This window comes from Lycium barbarum, chromosome 6 (genome assembly GCF_019175385.1).
Source record: "Lycium barbarum isolate Lr01 chromosome 6, ASM1917538v2, whole genome shotgun sequence".
Classification (NCBI taxonomy): Eukaryota; Viridiplantae; Streptophyta; class Magnoliopsida; order Solanales; family Solanaceae; genus Lycium; species Lycium barbarum.
In genome coordinates, this window is record NC_083342.1 from 121,811,225 (window position 1) to 121,829,723 (window position 18,499).

The 18,499-nt window shown below is 33.5% G+C and overlaps 1 protein-coding gene across 1 annotated transcript; it reads right to left on the reverse strand.

Annotated features, from left to right (window-relative positions):
* Nucleotides 1-8,656: 8,656 nt before the first annotated feature.
* On the reverse strand, nt 8,657-12,846 carry LOC132600097 (uncharacterized). Its single transcript, XM_060313214.1, has 6 exons — nt 12,397-12,846; nt 11,201-11,491; nt 10,536-10,712; nt 10,319-10,425; nt 9,900-10,213; nt 8,657-9,540 (listed from the first exon to the last, which is right to left on the reverse strand). The coding sequence occupies exons 1-6, from the start codon at nt 12,592-12,594 to the stop codon at nt 8,954-8,956; spliced, it is 1,674 nt and encodes a 557-aa protein (XP_060169197.1). The 5' UTR covers nt 12,595-12,846; the 3' UTR covers nt 8,657-8,953.
* Between the last annotated feature and the right edge of the window lie 5,653 nt (nt 12,847-18,499).

An 18,499-nucleotide genomic window follows, 5' to 3' on the forward strand; every position in this document is an offset into this window, starting at 1 on the left:
AAAAATAACCTTAGATGTGGGTGGTGTTACACTTTTGACCTCGCTCACCCTATGCACAAAATATCAACTTGTTAAACTTTTGATAAATACTTTTAAATAGGTGAAATAGCGTAAAAATTTGAAGAAAACTATAAATAAGTGATATATATATATATATATATGCTCCACCCCCACAAAAAAACTAATTGGAACAATCTATTATATGCTACTTACAAGTACAAGTGACTGCTCGTTACTTTTTTGAGATAGTAGAAGACAAGATAAATAATTGGAAAAGAATATATATTAGACATTCTAGCAATAAAAAAAGGTCTTGACTTTTAAATTTAATGTTTCAGTTCCTTTTTAAAACATTTGAGTAATTACATGTTGACTTTTGAGAATTTGGGCATTATATTAAGGACTTATTTAACAAATTTCGTTTTAGTTTGAAGAAGTTTTCTGGGCTTACGCCCCGACACGCCCCAACAAAAAAACCTCGCCCCAAACGCCCGGGCGTACGCCCCGAATTGCTGGGCGTACACCTTTGGAGACTTTCGCCCCGACCCATCGCCCCGGGGCATTTTTGGTACGCCCCGCCCCCGGGCTGGCCCCGAAAACGTCTTTTAAAACACTAATTCCAGTAACAAGCCTGTTGTTTATGTTGGGTGTGCAAACAAACTACCACATTGATAGCTGAAAAGAAAAGGGAGTTATTTATAAGGAGTTGAATACTCTTAATGATGTGAGGCCTTTTGGGGAAAACCGTGCGGGCTTGGCCCAAAGCGGACAATATCACTTCATGTTAAGAGTGTCTTTGGACCGTTTAGCCCAACAATTGGTATCAGAGCTTGTGTTTGTATTTGGTTGTGTTGATTTTCTATTTGAATGGTGGAGGCAAATGTAAGCAAGATGGTTTGTTTAAATGGCAGTAATTACCATATTTGAAAAAGCAAGATGAAAGATCTTCTATTTGTCAAGAAATTGCATTTACCTGTGTTTGCTTCTAAGAAGCCCGAGTCCATTGAAGATGAGGATTGGGAATTTGCGCACTTACAAGTTTGTAGCTATATTAGACAATGGGTTGAAGATAATGTTCGAAATCATATTGTGAATGAGACAAATGCTAAAAGCTTGTGGGAAAAGATCGAGACACTTTATGCTTCAAAGACTGGCAATAATAAGTTGTTCTTACTGAAACAATTGGTGAATATTAGATACAAAGATGGCAGCCCTATTTCTGATCATATCAATGATTTTCAGGGTGTCCTTGATCAGCTGTCTGGAATGGGTGTCAAGTTTGATGAAGAAATACAGGGACTTTGACTTCTTAATACTTTGCCAGACTCTTGGGAAACCCTTAGACTTTCTTTGACTAATTCTGATCCCAGTGATGGTGTAACTATGGAATATGCTAAAAGTGGTGGTTTGAATGAAGAGATGAGAAGAAGATCTCAAGCTTCGTCTTCTTCAGTTTCACACTCCGATATTTTGGTTACTGAAGACAGGGAGAGAAGTAACTTCAGAGTTCAGAATGACAGAGACAAAAGTAGAAGCAAGTCAAGATCCTCCAGGTATAAGAATCTTACATATGACTATTGTCACTTGAAAAGGCACATCAAGAAACATTGCTACAAGTTTAAGAGAGACCAGAAAAGGCAAAAGAAAGAAGGCGATAATGAAAATTGTGTTGTTGCTGAAAATGATCTTCTTGTTGCTTGTGGTAAAAATGATATCAATCTTATTTGTGATGAGTCTACCTGGTTTTATGGATTCAGGTGCCACTTCTCATGTCACTCCAAAGAAGGAATTATTTTCTTCTTATACTCCGGGTAATTTTGAAAATTTATGAATGGGCAATGATAGTGAGGTTGAGGTACTTGGTATTGGCACAGTCTGCTTGAAAAGTAAGAACGGGTTGAGGTTGGTTCTTAACAATGTCAAGCATGCTCCAGATGTTCGTCTGAATTTAATTTCTGTAGGAAAGCTTGATGATGATTGTTATGATCAAACCATTGGTGGTGGCCAGTGGAAACTTCTTAAAGGTTCAATGATTGTGGCTCGAGGTTACAAGATGTCTGACTTGTACTTATTTCAGGGCTCCATTTATGGTGACTCAGTAAATTTGGTGGAGAATGATACTTCATCAGAATTATGGCATAGAAGGCTGAGTCATATGAGCGAGAATGGGATTGATAACTTGGCTAAGAAGAATTTGCTTTCTGGAGTGAAACAAGCAAAGTTAAAGAGATGTGTTCATTGCTTAGCTGGGAAACAAAAAAGAGTTTCTTTTCAGAGTCATTCACCTTCAAGAAAGCATGATTTGCTGGAGTTGGTACATTTTGATTTGTGTGGTCCTTTTAAAGTAAGCTCTCGTGGTAGTGCACTTTACTTTGTGACTTTTATTGATGATCATTCTCGCAAACTTTGGGTATTTCCTTTGAAGTCCAAGGATCAAGTACTTGATGTGTTCAAGACTTTTCAGGCCTTAGTTGAGAGACAGACAGGGAAGAAACTAAAATGCATCCGCTCAGACAATGGTGGTGAATACATTGGTCCCTTTGATAATTATTGTAGACAGCAGGGTATTCGGCATCAGAAAACTCCTCCAAGACTCCTCAGTTAAATGGTTTAGCAGATAGGATGAACAGAACTCTAGTTGAGAGGGTTAGATGTTTGCTTTCACATGCTAAGCTGCCAGATTCATTTTGGGCAGAAGCACTTAATACTGTTCCTTATGTTATCAATTTATCTCCTACTGTTGCTTTGGATGGTGATGTCCCTAACAGAGTTTGGTTTGGTAAGGATGTCTCTTATACTCATCTGAGAGTCTTCGGGTGTAAGGCCTTTGTGCATGTTCCTAAGAATGAGAGGTCAAAGCTGGAAGTTAAAACTAGGCAGTGTATCTTCATTGGTTATGATCAAGACGAATTTGGCTATCGTTTCTATGATCCAGTTGAGAAGAAACTTGTTAGAAGCCGTGATGTTGTGTTCTTTGAAGACCAGACAATTGAAGATTTTGACAAAGCTGAGAAGGTTGATTCTCAGAGCAATGAGAGCTTAGTTGATGTTGATCTAGTTTCTGTGACTATTGCACCTGAAGAAAATCTTCAAAATAATGAAGATCAAGTTGATAATAAAGATAGTTATCATGTTCAGAATGACCAGCATGATGTTGTTGATGCTCCAGTGGAAAATGATGTGGTTGGCCAGCAACTAGCTACTATTGATGCTCCAGCAAGTTCTCTCAGAAGATCTATTAAAGAGAAAGTACCTTCATCTCGTTATTCTCCCAATGAGTTTGTACTCTTGACTGATGGGGGAGAACCTGAAAGTTTTAATGAGGTCATGGATAGTGAAGAAAAAGAAAGGTGGTTTGATGCTATGCAAGATGAGATTAAATCCTTGCATGATAATCATACATTTGATCTGGTTAAGCTTCCTAGAGATAGAAAAGCTTTGAAAAATAGGTGGTTTTTTAGGGTGAAACATGAAGATGGTAACTCAGTTCCACGATACAAGGCTAGATTAGTTGTCAAGGGATTTAATCAGAAGAAGGGAGTTGATTTTGATGAAATCTTTTCTCCAGTTGTGAAGATGTCATCCATTCGGGTTGTTCTAGGCTTGGCTGCAAGTCTAGATTTAGAGGTTGAGCAAATGGATGTTAAAACTGTTTTTCTTTATGGTGACTTAGATGAAGAAATTTATATGGAGCAGCCAGAAGGTTTTGAAGTCAAGGTAAAGAGAGTTATGTTTGCAAATTGAAGAAGAGCTTGTATGGTTTAAAACAAGCTCCCAGGCAGTGGTACAGGAAGTTTGGTTCTTTTATGAGTCGACAGGGCTTCAAGAAGACTTCTTCAGATCATTGTGTTTTTGTGCAAAATTTCTCTGATGGTAACTTTATCATTCTATTGCTTTATGTTGATGACATGCTTGTTGTTGGTCAGAATGCTTGTAGAACTCAGAAGTTGAAGCAAGAGTTGAATAAGTCTTTTGCCATGAAAGACTTGGGACCCGCAAAATAGATTCTTGGCATGCAGATTGTTCGTGACAGAAAGGCCAAGAAGTTGTGGTTATCACAAGAGAAGTACATTCAGAAAGTACTTCGCAGATTCAACATGGATAAAGCTAAGGTTGTCAAAACACCTTTAGCTATGCACTTCAAATTGAGCACGAAGCAGTGTCTTTCCAGTGATGGTGAGAAGGATGATATGAAGAAAGTTCCTTATGCTTCAGCCGTTGGCAGTCTGATGTATGCGATGATTTGTACAAGACCTGATATTGCTTATGCCGTTGGGGTTGTCAGTCGTTTTCTTTCTAATCCGGGAAGAGAGCATTGGAATGCTGTGAAGTGGATTATGAGATATCTTTGCGGCACTTCTAGTTTGAGTTTGTGTTTTGGGACAGGAAAGCCTATTCTTTGTGGTTACACCGATTCAAATATGGCCGATGATATTGATACTCGTAAGTCTACTTCGGGCTACTTGATTACTTATGCAGGGGGAGCTGTGTCTTGGCAATCTAGGTTGCAAAAATGTGTTGCTCTGTCTACTACAGAAGCTGAGCTTATTGCTGTCGTTGAAGCTTGTAAAGAGTTGCTCTGGATGAAGAGATTTATGGAGGAACTTGGCTTTGCTCAAGAGAGGTATGTGCTTTATTGCGACAGTCAAAGTGTTATTCATCTTGGCAAGAACTCTACATTTCATGGTAGGTCGAAACATATTGATGTGAGATACCATTGGATCAGAGATGTGTTGGATTCGAAGTTGCTTGAACTTGAGAAGATTCACATTGATGATAATGGTTCGGATATATTGACCAAAGCTTTGCTAAGAGGGAAGTTTGAAGAGTGTTGCTTGATCGCCAGGATGGCGGTTTCCTCTACATATTTGAGAGGGGGAGAATTGTTAGGTTTTTAGGTTTTCCCTTCCTATGTGGAATTGGATTAATAAAGCTCAATCCAATTTGGACCAGGATAATTTTACCCAAAATTTTCTCTATATATAGGAACAATTTTGGTCTTATTTTTAGAACACAAGAGTGAATTCATAGCAGCCATATAGAGAGAAAAACGTGAGAGAGAAAGCAGATTTTCGTCCAGAAATTTTCTGCTACAGCAGTCCACTTTAAATTGTGTTTTCCGATTCATTAACCGTTGGATCGTGCTGAAATTTGAACTGGGGGTTATCAACATCTGGTTCTTCGATTTCAATGGTGGAGATCGTATTTTGTGGTCTGTAGCTCCAGTTTTCGAGTACGAACAGTAGCTCATTTTTTGGGGTGATTTCTCTCCTTTCTTCACTAGTTTTGGTGCTATTTTTATGTATTGTTGTTCCGTGCTTGACTTCATTGTTGTAGCCATTTGGAGAACATTGTTGTAACTCTTGTTGATTTTTTTATGTATTGTTGCTCCGTGCTTGGCTTCGTTGTTGTAGCCATAGCCATTTGGAGAACATTGTTGTAACTCTTGTTGATTTTTTATGTATTGTTGCTCCGTGCTTGGCTTCGTTGTTGTAGCCATTTAAAGAACATTGTTGTAACTCTTATTGATTATAGTGGAGCTTTTGTGGGCCGGAGGTCCCGTGGATGTTTTCTCTTCACTTGAAGGGGTTTTACCACGTAAATTTGGTGTCTCTTCCATTCGATTTATTTTTGCTTGCTTTGTTATTTTATTGTTGGTATAGCTGCTGCATGGATTTTCATTTGTGTGTTTATTGTCTTCTCTTGGTTCAAATAGTGTGGGAAGTTTCGACTTAGGTATTTCTTTCGCTGTTACCTCGTCGTGCAATTTGGTTATTGCTTGTTTCTTCCCAACAAAGTGGTATCAGAGCCAATGGTTTGGTGGAAGATGACGAGTATGATGTGATATTGTCCGCTTTGGGCCAAGCCCGCACGTTTTTTCTCAAAAGGCCTCACATCATTAAGAGTATTCAACTCTTTATAAATAGCTCCCTTTTCTTTTGAGCTATCAATGTGGTACTTTGTTCGCACACCCAACAGTTTATACTCTTTTTTTTTATTCGGGTTATTAATGATTTCGCTTGTTAGACACTTTTGCAATCTGGATTCGCGATCAATATGATTGTGGAAGAGCATAAGGACATGATTTAAGTCGACCATCCGTAGCTTCTCTCAATTCTATTGTTGGACTTCACCTATGAAAGGGAATAGATTGTTTATTCAAAAGGGATGGAAACATGGTCTAAGATTTGCGAATTTGGCAATTAAACTTCACTAGAAGATCACAAGCAAACACCTTATAACCGCTTGCCATGTAGTGAAAACTTGTGTTGACATTATAAGAGGACGGATATACTAATTAGCTAGTTTTAGTGTAGACATCAGGTGCCATACGTTCCTTATTTTCAAATTTTTGTTTTGATTTATTGGTATATGATAGTAGTAAAATAAGCCTAAGGAATACAATCAGCAGGCTCGCTATGTCATGTTTGTCTCCAGGACATACCTGTTTATGTTCATTCGGTGCTATTGATGTAAAATAGGAGTTCAGTTTAATTACTAATAAAGCAGTTGCTAGTAACTTGAGCAGCTAAGTTTAATATTGCTCTGAGCATGGGATTCCATGACCTTCATCTCGTAGTGGAAGGCTGTAGTCCCTTGTCCTTACTGTATATCTTTTCAAGTGTTTGATTAAATGTATTTGAGTTTTCTAGAATGAAGCATCTAATTTGAGGGATTTGCTCACTTGACACAGGATTTCTGCATAGTCTGATGAAGCTGGTAGCAAAACAGGGGATAAATCTACCTCGCGATCATCGGATGATTCCAGATAAATCCCAGATCTAAGTACAAAAAGCCAATCGCTTGCTGAACCAACTCCAGTATCATTGTAGAATGTTCCAAAGTTAGTAATGATGTTCCTCTTTCTGTCTCCTCTTATTTTTTTCTATAAATGTTTTCAGCTACTAAGAAAATCATTTTTGATCTCTGAGACTAGTTTAACATAATTAACTTGTATTATGCCCTGTCAGTATTTCAAAAGTTAAAACTTGTTACCAACTCTTATTATGTTTATGTTCCCGGAAGTCTTCAGCAATAGAATCTGAAGCTTCGAATCAGATACTCTTCTATCATGTTTGAGTGTTGAAATCCAAATCTCTTTTATTTAGCTTTGCACTCCAAATACGAAAATACCTTTGGAGGGTGAAATGGTGGATCTTTTCCTTTTTGAATCTTTAACAATTTTGGATCCATACACCCCTTAGGGCCTGTTTGGAAAGCCACTCAGATAATTGGAATTGGGTGTAATTACACAGTTTGGCCTGTTTGTTTGGTCAAGTAATTACACAGTTATGTAAGAATTGAGTGTAATTGACAGGATATAAATACACTCTTCAATTCTCAAGCCGGGGGGGGGGGGGGGGGGGGGGGGCTGAGATTTGGGTGTAATTACACCCTATAATTACAGGGTTACTTTTTAGTTTGTTTATTTTTTTTACTTTAATTTATTTTTTATTTCTATTATTTTAATTTCTTTTTTCTTTTTTCTTTTTTCTTTTTAATTATTTTTATTGTTTAAAATGTATTTTTCTTTTTATATTATTTATTTTTCATTTTCTTTCTTCTCATTCCCAACCTTTACTTCTTGTGGTTTCATGTAATTGCTCGTATTTTTTTATTTTTTTATTTTATTCATTTAGCATAACCGTGTTATTATTCTAATATTTGAAACTACACCTCTTAATATTGGAAAGAATGAGTAATTAACAAACTTGACATATAACGAGTGACGTTATTAAAGTAGAATTTCATTGTGAATGAGGTTATAGACTTATATTTTTCCTTTCTTTTGAATTATTTACTTAAGTTACGTTGGAACTTACTTATGTAATGTTGAAATTTGACATAAGAGTATTATGTTAGAACTTTTTCTTTTGGATTCTGAATTTAGGTTATATTTTCAATTTTAAGTTATTTTCTTTCACATTGCATGTTATTTATTTTTCACTTACATTTGATGGATTTTTTGTGTCAAACATTTGAATAATGTTATGGCATTATATTTATTAGTATTATTTTTTTGTCAAACATCCAATCCACGATGTTCTTACAAAAAAAGTCCTCTTTTAAGTTTTATAATTAATTAAAATTAAATATCAATTTGAAAAATATATATCAATTATTTTTGTTACAATATTAGTTACAAATATATGATTATTAATTAATATATTTTCAAGAAACAATATGTTATTAAATAACTAATTTAATATCATTTATAAAGGCAATATTTTTTTAAATATTAATTTTAAATTTTTTATAATTAAATTTTATTTTTAAATTAAACTGACTGTGTAATTAAACTTGTGCAACCAAACAGCACGCTTGTAATTACACTGTAATTACGTTATGACAAACAAACAGGTCGTTGTAATTACACTACTGTGTAATTACTAGGCTGGGTAATTACTAGTAATTACACCAATTCCAATTACCAGGTGGCTTTCCAAACAGGCCCTTAGTATTATTAGGTGGACACTGTACTATGGAACTACTAAGTTCTAACTATTGCAGTTGGAACTCTTTGTGTTAAGTAGTAGGAAATGCTCATAACATTCTCGCAGAATAACAGGTGCAAATTGACACATTCTAGTTTCAACTAGTTGAGCGAATACCAACGTATAAATCGGGCATAAATTCATGCTTTAAAAGGAATTGAACTTGAGATCTGTGGGTTTCAACACCTTCATCTTGACTTAAAAAAGTCTCTTTTAATTTACTTCTAAACCAAAAGTTATTACATTGCTCATTTGCATAGATGAGAACATAACTAAAAGAAATGGAAGATGGAAGGTAGAACTGAAGAGGAGACCCCTTAATTTTGAGAGGTCACAAAGTTCTCTATTTTTTGATAAGGTAATAAAAATGTACTTGCAAAAAGGGAAAACATGAAGCAACAGCTCTTTCATCCCTTACTCCACTTAAACACCCCAGTTTCTTGTTTTCCAAGAAGGGATCATACATCTTGATTCACATCTAGAGTTGGATAACCTCCATAGATTGTATCAGCATAGGTAGAAGAAATAGCTGAATGCTCCATGGTTTGTTCCAGATTTAGATTTTGATTTGCCTCTTGAGAAACCATCCAACTAATTGGCTCTGCGTAAATCATTCCATTGTTTGGTACGACTGGTACAACATCCTGTTCATAATTGTACATCACCTGATAACCGAAGTTTAAGCCAGGTACATCACCTGTAGCATCAAGGCTTCCATTCTCGTGGTGCTCGAGCAATGAGTACATCGAGTCCACATTTGCAACTAGATTTGGTTCGTTGGAGGATGCCACTTGATTATCGTCCAGCAAGTGGTTCGTTATATAATTTAGTGCTACATTATCTGGATTATTTCCCATCGAGTCATTCTGTTGATACATCACCTGATGATCCTGGGTTGGAATAACCCAATTGGCTGGTGGTGTTGTCAAACCGGGCAGCATTCCAATAGTTTGATCTCCCATAGCAGCATTCACCAAGTTGTTTGATCCTTGGCCCCAAAGCACCCTCCTTTGGTTGATATGTGCATAGTTGCGTCTCCTCTGATCTGCATTTACAACAATCTCACTAATTTAAAGATGTAAATTTAGGGGTGTCAAATGTCAATGAACATATTGGACTACATGGTTGGGGCGGGGAAATCAAAATCCGTCAAATCAATTGTTTTGATCATAATGGAAAAGTAAAGTGGAGTAGACTATGAGTCATAATTTGACATGTCCACTTCAAAATCACGTTTCATTTGTTTTTTTTATAATTTATTTAATTATCAAATCAAACTAATAAAAGTTGGCCTGAAGTTTTTATATTTTATGGACTAAATTAACACCCTAGAGTGAATCACTATAACCACACACTCAATTGTGTAAAAATCAACCAGTCACGTAGAACAATTACGATTCATACCTGAAACTGGAAAACTTGAACTGAAATGTCTGGCAGGTGTCATCATTGTTGATTTATTGGGCATTGGATGGTTAGGGAGTAAAACCGACGAAGAATAAGACAAGTGAAAAGGATGATGCATCCTCGGAAAAAACTGAGATCCGTAGTTATTGTCAAATGAGATATCTGAAAGCTCAAGATTGTTTGATTCAAAATAAGGACATGATTGGTGAGGAAAAGGTTGTTTGCTTAGTTCATTCAGCCTTGCATCATAACGTAGCAACTTCTCATAGTGCTTGTCAAGTACTCCTGGAGGAAATCTAACACAATGCCACCTAAAAAATCACAAGTTATTTGGGGGGGAAATCATTTACAATAGAGAATCATAATTTTAAATTTGTGAAATAGAGAACCATAATTAACTTATTTATTTTTTTCACCTGTAAATGGGAGCTTGACCTCTAGTAAAATCTGATGTCTGCTGCCACAATGTATGCTTTCGAGGTTGAGGATTTGTTTCACGATAAAAAGAAGGTGGTTGGTTCAACTGTGTAAATAGTAATCAATAATTATATGTGACGAAAAATATAATTAAATCCAAAATTATAATTAAAGAATATATAAATAAAGAAAAAAAATTAAGGGGAAGAAATTAACCTCAAGCTCCAGAATTCCTGGTTGGTCACCAGGTTGAATGGTGGCTCTAATAGCAACAATGTCTGACCATTGAATTTCAATCTTGCTTTTAAGAGGTCCATCCAGAATTTCCCATACTAATTTTTGCTTGGCATAATAGCATTTCGCTATTAAATCACCTTCATACCTTGAAACTCTCTGTCAATTGTTTCAATCGGTTAACTAAATACTAATACTGTTCGGTTTATATAAATCATAAATCAATTGTACCATTTATTTATTTTTTGGGTTGGAGTCTGGACGAACGTTCCAACAATTTATGTATCTATATCTATCGAATATTTTCTTTATTTGGATTTGAATTTTGCTTTGCGAATACATAAAATAAATTTCGTTCAATTATGTATAAAAGAATATTCTTTTTGTAGAGTTATTAGTTTTGATATTAATTGCACTAAAAACTATTATCACTTGTGCCAAAAATAGGAAAAATAGGTCATGCTTATATAGATTGGTAACAATATGGTCTCTACTTCATTTGTCTAAGATCAAAGTCTTGATTAATCTAAGAAAATCTAATTGATATGTCATTAAAAAGCTTCAAATTTTCATAAAATAAATATAAGTTTTAATTTTTTTTAAAATTAAATATCTAATGAAATGCAAAAGTACAAAACAAGATTTACCTCCCATTTGCCAATTGTGAGCTTTATAGCAGGGAAGTTGGAAGCCTTCAATTTTTCAGAAGCATTAGGAAAATCCTCCATCCTTGACTTATTTCTACCAGCATTTCTCGAAGAATTCATTTGATTATTTTCATGGCGAGAAGAAGTTGTTGGTCTCCCTCGACGTGGAGTGCTGCTAGAAGAACTCCCTTTCTTATTCTCTTCTGAAAGTTGTGATTCTATTAAGTTCACGAAAGATGGTGTCTTATTTAGTGTTAGACCAAGAAGGGCTGCCTCGTTCATATCTCCATCCTGTAAAACATGGAAAAAAATTATTTATTAACATTTTTTTCATTTTTATCAATCGAGTAACGGTTTTTGCTGAATTTCTTGATTTTTTTTTTTTACTTGCTAATAAGCTGTCGTTCTAATTTTCATATGCAGACAAAAAAAAATGGAGTGGAAATGAGCAAATGGCGTAGATCTAGAAGCAGAAACAAAATTTGAAGTTTATGAGTTTCTACTTTTTTTGAGTACAGGTTCTCAACGGTAAAAGTCCAAGAATTAATTAATGTGTTTACGAAAAATAGAAAAAAATAATTATTAACGTTTCCTTCATTTTACCAATCAAATAACGGGTTTTTTGATGAATTCCTTGAATTATTATTTTTTTACTTGCTGATAAGGCATCGTTCTAATTTATCTATGCAGACACAAAAGATGGAGTGGAAATGAACAAATGTGTGGATCCAGAGGCGGATTCAAGATTTGAAGTTTATAAGTGCTAGATTCTACTTCCTTTAAGTTCTAGGTTCTCGATTTATAATTTGTACATATATTAAATGAGGTTTAAAGTTTGAGACGTAAATGATACATCCACTCCTGCTTAAAAATCAAAACTCCAAAACATGAGTTATATGATTTTGGTTTAAAAACAAAAAATATTATATGAGATAACGAAAACAAAGAAAAAAGATAGAAGATTAAATACAAGTTAATATACGTTGATTCAAAGTGGATGCGGGGCCAAGGTGTGCCGACCTAAAAGAAATGTGCTGAAAGAACACATATTATAAAATTCTAAAAAACCACATGCAGAAAAGAAAAAGGTCAAAAAAAAAAAAAAAAAAAAAAACATGCATATTGGCTATTGGAACTTAGATTTAAAAACTTTACACATAAGCAAACCATGGAAAATGGCTAACAACGTAACAAACCTCTGAATTGGATTCTGATGACGGCCTTAACCTTTTCGAGCGACCATCTTCATCAGAATCTGAACTCATACTCCGGCTTTTTAGCAGGAGACTGGTGTTCAGATACTCGTTATCATGATCATTAATCTGTGGGTTCATAGATTCAAAGTTATGATGATCAAGCCCATATAAACCCTCATGGTCATCTCTTATAACCATGTTGCTTTGTTGAGACTTGAGTGCTCAACTAAACAAAAAAAAAAAAAAACTCAAAAAACTTGTATATGATTCTGAGATTTGTTGATGAGAGGAACTTTATTTGGAAGGGAGAATTTAGCAGAGAATTAAGAAGGATGGAGAGTGAAAAGGGACGCTTGTTTATGTAGAGAAGGAGCCGATTATATAGTGATTGTGGATATAAAGGACTCTGTCTCACTAATTACTACAGTCTTCAACTTGTGTAGGGTAATTTTTCTATTGGCGGTAAGTACAAAAAAGTCAAATTTCATTTTGGGGTTTATTCTTTTTCTGTATGGTACATGTGCTAGAACATTTTTTACACCCCAATTTCGTTTACTCCGCCTGTTAAACTTAATTGATATTTTAAATTTGAGTACGCGAGTTTTGGAATTAACTTACTCCTAAAAGTTAAGTTTTTGACTAGAAGCCTGTTTGGATGGGCTTAAAATAAAGCCGCTGATAAACTGTTTTAGATAAGTTAAGTCAAACAAATACAATTAATTTTTTGGGCTTATTTTAAGTACAAAATGACTTTAAGCTGGTCAACCAAACACTCAAAAAAACTGAAAACAACTTATAGGCAACTTATAAGCCAATCCAAACGGGCTCTAAAATACCTTTTAATTATAATTTTATTTTCTTTTTAGGTTGACATAATTATCATTAAATTTGTATATTAAATTAAAAAATGTGTCAAGGGCAATTTTTTTAAAAAAAAATAGTTTAATACCTTCTTAATTTTGTGAAACATCAGTTATTTTGAATAAACTATTAAAAGCTAAAACATGATTTGTTTTCGAATGAAGGGAGTAACAATTAAAGATGTATACAATAAATATCTACTTAGTGGATTATAGAACTGATTAATTGGATGTATCGGATCCGTTCATTAAATCTTCTATCAGATTGCCAAAATAAATCAAAAAAATAAAATGAAATAGATTGCACGTCTAACATTTCACGTGTTAAGAGTTTTGTCGTTAATTAATTTCTACTTGTTATAAAGTGTGGGTGTCTATAAAACAGTAAAAGAGTACTCATTAATGTCATCTACTTGTTCCTCGGAAACAAGACCAAAATTGTCCTTGTACTATATTTTAAAAAAAAAAAAAAAATTGTAACATCAGTTCCTAATTCGGTAAAAATAAAAGTGACGCAGAGTTGTTGAACTGTGAAGAAGTGTAGATCTATAATGCATTTATCTGTTTTTAAGAATCCGGTTTGAATGAACACAACATTTTTTTCCCTTATTACGTGGGGGTAGGGAAAGGGGAAGAGGATTACAATGAGGATTCGAACCCTTACTATCAAGATGAAAGTTCAAGTAGTCAATCAATTGAGCTACTAGATCCCTACAATGAACACAATAGTTTAATTGTTATAATAACGATATATCGTATTTAGTATCAATTACATTCTAATAAAATTTCCAGACTATTGTTTACATGTGATATATTCTGCTCAATCACCTTACATGTCTATATTTGTTAATTAAGAAGATGTTTATAGGACTATTACTCTTGGAACCTAAATTGACTTTCACTTATAATTGTGAAAAACAAAGTTATTTTATTCGCTATGAATTAAACATGTTATACAAGAACAAACATTCCGACTCTCGATCTAATTAAACGAGTAAACGCTCATCAATGACTTGCCAATATATCTCCAAATTGACGTCAACTTGTAATGGTGAAAAACGACAAAATTTAGCAGCTTTTCGAGAATTAAACACGCTATATAAATACAAAGTTTCTGACTTTTGATAGAACGAGTAAACGCGCTAATGACTTACCAATTCATTTTAAAACAAAAGAGTATCACACGCAATCAACCGTTTTTAGTTGGCTCTACGACAAAAAATCTAATTAAATGAGTAAACGCGCATCAATGATTTACCTATTTATCTCCAAATAGACGTCAACTTATAATGGTGAAAAACGACAAAATTTACCTTTTCGGGAATCAAACACACTATATAAGTACAAAGTTTCTGACTTTTATTAGAACGAGTAAACGCGCTAATGACTTACCAATTCATTTTAAAACAGAAGAGTATCACACGCAATCAACCGTTTTTAGTTGGCTCTACGATAAAAATTATTCACATGACCTTCCATAATTTTCTTTTAAAGATCTCTCTGAAGCTTCGCGAAATAGTTTGACTAGCATGCTACACTTGTAATTTATTACTATGAATTATTAGTATACATAACGTTTAATCATTAACATATTAGTACACATTACCTAAGTTGATAGTTGAGATGAGAGGTCCAATTTACTTCCTCCCAAAACTTTTATCGGCATTTTTTTTACAATAATATTATATTAATGGTGACAAAGCTTTGCTAAGATCAAATGTGTGTATTTACTAAAAACTTATTTTAGGTAAATTTAAAACATTTGTTATAATTCTAGAATATTAATTTACACATCACCACAAATTTGGTTGTGAAAAGAAGGATCAAGTGGAATTCACTACTGTCATATCCGTTTTAATTGCTAATTTCCTCAGTTTAGAAAAGCAAAATAGGAGTTAATTGTAATCCAAGAGAATCCTAACCAATTTTATGACCAAACTACAAATGACAAAAATGAGGTTTGACCTCTATTTTATTTTGTTTTTTACGCAGAAAATATACAAAGCAAAGAAGAAAAATGAAATAAATGAATTAGAAAGATTGATTAATTTGAGTCTCTTTACACATACCGTTCAAGCTAAAGTTCTGACTTTGTTGAATAAAGACAAAGTTCTGAGTTTTCTATGTTCTTCATCTTCCGCGTAAAATTAGAGACAAAAAATTTGGTGATTATAATGTGAATCATAAATTTACTTCTCACTATGTGTAAATTTACTTCTTGTTTTCTCTCCTTTTCACTTCTATCAAGCAATCTCACATCAGAAAATGAAAAGTTTGACTCATGCCAATGCGCTATTAATTTGATGGCAATTTGTTATTGCAAATTAAAACAATTTTCTGTTCATTTCCTTTTGTCATTTGTTTGAAACATTTGAGACCGCAATCTTAACACGTGGGTGACTAGTTTGTGGACTACTAGCTACAAAAGTGACGAGTTTAGCGAATAACACTGCACTCATCTAAATTTAGTAATTTTGATTCTATCTTTTAATTACATTAATTTTTTTTACAGATCCAGACCCTACTTGTGAGATTATGCTGGGTATGATGTTATTGTAACTTTTTTACTAAATACAAAAAAATTTACACCTTGTAAACAAGGGATTCCCGGCATCTCGTAGAAAAAGAGTATGTAATGTAGAATTTGAAGAAGAGTATAAATAAGACAAAGGAGTTTTCATAATTTCATTTTTTTTATCATAAATAATCGCCAACAAGAATTTGGTTCTTTTTACGAACTTGATATCGATAAATCTGGGAATCTAGAAATTCATTTCGGCCAATTGAACCTTCTCGAACTGTTTCTTTTTAAGAACCAAAAAGATTTGTGCCAAAATAACATATGCCAGGAAGAACAAAAGTCCTTGGACACGTAATAAATAAAATATGATAGAATCCGCCATAAATTTCAAATCCCTATTTGCCTCGGCTTGTGAGTCTGTGGCTAAAAACATGATTTTAATGGCTTAACCCATTGGGAGACGCTTAAGTTGGCACAATTTTTCACTTAGACGCCTCAACTAAGCCTTGTTCCATTCAGACCCCTGTGATAGGGCTCGACTGTACCATTTGGTCACTTTTGACTAACTTGACAACTTGCGTGAGTTCCACATCCAATAGGCACGTGAAAAGGCTATTTAGAAGTGGGGAACATATTTTTCTTAAGTTTTAACTATTCTTTTTTTGGTTCTTTTCTTCTCCAAATTTCTGGAAAATGGTAGGTTGTTGGTGCTCTTATTTCTTAAAAATATGGAATTAAAAGTTGGTGGACCTTATTCAATTACTAGTAAATTTATTCGCGCTTCGCGCTATTATAAAATACATTATTTAATTGATAAAATAAAATTTTAAATATTTGAGTGCTAAAAGTATTTTAAAGATTCTTTTTAGTGTTTAAATTCAAAATATTTGAGATTTGGAATTTAATTCATTTTATTATTGATATTTTGTTTTTACATTTTTTTTTTTGGTAATTTTGAATCACCCAAGAGTTTATGATCTTTTGAAGATGCTTTTTGCATAGTTGGAATTACTTTGTTTAGTTTTTTTGTAAAGAAAAGAAAGAATTTCATTAAGAAAAGTTGGAAGTGCATATGTGTATAAATATATAGTTTTTTCCTTTGAACTACTTTTTTTCTTTACGTACAAAGAAGTTCCTTTGATTTCATAATTTTCTAACAGTGTAAATAACATAGTATGAAATCAATAGGGATCCCATCTCTAATTTTTGCTTTACTTTTTCCCTTTTTTTTTTTTTTTGAACATTTTAGTTTCTCCTTGTCTTCTGTTCTTTTCTTTTCTTTTTGTACTTCATGCCCATTCATTTTTCGCGACCAAATGTCAAATATATCCTTTTTTTCCTTCTCTAACTTACCAATGTTAACAAAGATAGGGGATCAAAGAGACTCGATGTCCTATAAAAATGTAACCTAAGAGACTCAAGGTAATAAAAGTAAGTAATAAAAAATGTGCAACGCATTAGTGAGTTAATTGTTTTTAAAATATAATATAAATTGAAACTAAGGCAAGAATGGCATAAACTGAAAATAATAAATAAATAAATAGGTAATTAATATATGTAATGAAACCGATGGACCAAATATTTTCATCAAGACTAATAATTCATATGTCAATAATAATATCTTATATGTCAAGTTCAAATTATTAGCCGATTTATGTAATTTGAGGTTGACATTTTGTTATTTGTTGTTGTAGTAGATAATTCATCTAATATGTCAAGATGAGAGGAGAAGTATGAGATTTAATTTAAGAAGTGACCATTTTAACTAACAATCCCCGGCAAACTTTGTCGCTTAATTGTTTCTTCGTCCTTTTGGTTATATATCATGAAATGAGTTTGTCAACTTAATTTCATGTTGAAGCTTGAGGCTTAAAATAAGATTAAAAAATCCCCTCCTCCATGGGACGTCTCTTTAAGAAGAAAGGGATATAATCTTCTCAAAATAATTAGAAGAACAAAATCTAAGACATAAGAAATCAAGTAATTCTCAATAGAACTTCGGTAAAATAACGTAATGGAAATAAGCGTACATGCAAAAATAAACTAAATAATAGAACATCCATGAATAAAGATGATATACCTTTTGAAGATCAGATTCGATATATATAAAAAGCTTTATCTTTTTTTTTAAGCTGTGACCAAGTTGGGACGTTCCTTGAACATCATCTATGCCCATATTTAGTTTCAATAACAGTGCTTATGTTTTTTGGAAACACCAAGTGCTTTATAGAAATAATGGAGGGGAATAGCAAAAGATAGAGTAATAACATTTGAGACTTTTAAGCTTTCCACTAAAAAAGAATAGGAGGTGGGAGTAATTAAAATTGAAACTTTTCTTCTTATATTTAATCAAAGGTTCTCCCTAAAACGGTTATAAAGAAACGTCAAACGTAGGAGTTACAATTATCAGATTTTTTTATTATTAAGCCACCTTGGGGGTTAGTAATTATTAGATTTTAATGACTTTAATTAATTCTTATAATTGGATTGGATAAATAGAGAAATATCAAAAGAAAAGGCAAAAAAATGAGAAAAAAGATAAATAGGAATCATGGCCTTAGAGAGGTGTCACATCACCTATTCTAATCCTAGCTTTATTATATATATAGATTAAGAAAGAGGGAGCAATTATAAGAATATCATCAAAAGCCATACATTTTCCTTTCGTTTCTCTGCAATATCTCGTGCAGAGATGTTAACATTCTTTCCATTTTTTTTCATC